This window comes from Octopus bimaculoides, chromosome 14, assembly GCF_001194135.2.
Source record: "Octopus bimaculoides isolate UCB-OBI-ISO-001 chromosome 14, ASM119413v2, whole genome shotgun sequence".
NCBI lineage: Eukaryota > Metazoa > Mollusca > Cephalopoda > Octopoda > Octopodidae > Octopus > Octopus bimaculoides.
The window spans coordinates 16320291-16321521 of NC_068994.1; the positions used below are offsets into that span (position 1 = coordinate 16320291).

The 1231-nt window shown below is 39.6% G+C and overlaps 1 protein-coding gene across 1 annotated transcript in view; it reads right to left on the reverse strand.

Annotated features, from left to right (window-relative positions):
• LOC106867680 (dynein axonemal heavy chain 6-like) overlaps window positions 1-1231 on the reverse strand; it is a 319316-nt gene that overhangs the window by 263203 nt on the left and 54882 nt on the right. Inside the window, exon 19 of the mRNA XM_052973027.1 lies at window positions 925-1039. Coding sequence (XP_052828987.1) covers window positions 925-1039 — 115 coding nt within the window. The remainder of the gene's footprint in view (window positions 1-924; window positions 1040-1231) is intronic.

Genomic DNA, 1231 nt, shown 5'->3' on the forward strand with positions numbered 1-1231 from the left:
AGCGTGACACAGTGTGACAAGGCTGACCCTTTGAATTACAGGCACAACAGAAACAGGAAGTAAGAGTGAGAGAAAGTTGTGGTGGAAAAGTACAGCAGGGTTTGCCACCATCCCCTGCTGGAGCCTTGTGGAGCTTTAGGTGTTTTCACTCAATAAACACTCACAACGCCCGGTCTGGGAATCAAAACCACGATCCTATGACTGCGAGTCCACTGCCCTAACCACTGGGCCATTGCGCCTCCACTACTTTGTATAGAAACAAAGACATAAAGATTAAAGGTGGTTTTAGTGTACAATCATTTCCAAATGCTGCAAGCATTTAATAAATCTTTTAGAATGTTGGTTCAAGGTTCTCACAAGAATGGGAAATGGAAAGGTAAAAACATTGGCTTTTCCAGTAATAGTGACTATAAATCAGATATTTTTAACAAGATTTAATCTTCATAGTTACCACTGCTTTTTTTTTAAAGGAATTTGGTAGATGGAAACTATGCAGAAGCTCATCAGATATATGTGTATGTGTGCTCATATTTGTACCCCTTTATGTCACATAAATTAGTGGTTCAACAAATAAAGATTAATAAAATAAGTATGAGACTGAAATTGGCCAATACTACAAATTTTTCAAGATTGCAACCCAAACTGTAAAGAATGACCTCATGCATCACACACCCCAAAACTTCACCTGCCTCCCAAACTGCAACTGATTCTTTTGACCCTAACTTTCCAGAATCCTCTTTATCACCACTTCTAAACAATGATGCTCCTATGAGCAGTACCTTCCATGGAGAAAGCTTCTACCTTCATGACCACTTTGCATTCAACTCAACCCAGCAGACATTTGATAAATCTCCTTGAAATCTCTCGTCTTCCATGCCACCAGATCCTCCACCTTGCATTCCGACATAGCAAGTGTGAAAATACCTGTGGTTCCTTCAAACCAACAAGACCACCAGTCCTGGCAATGTCCCTTCCATTACTATCAAACATTGCACACCAGAACTGACCCTTATACACACCAAATGCCTCTATCTCTCCTCTTCTCAACAGAAATATATTCTAATCTTTGGAAACTACAGTGTGTCCTGTTCCCTAAAAGACAACCCATTTCTTATTGTTCCAAATATCCTGTCACACTTATTTCTATTATCTAAAAGATAATAAAGACAGCTGTTGACAATGAGATCTTCCAACACCTTGAATCTCTCTCTCTCTCTCTCTCTCTCTCTCT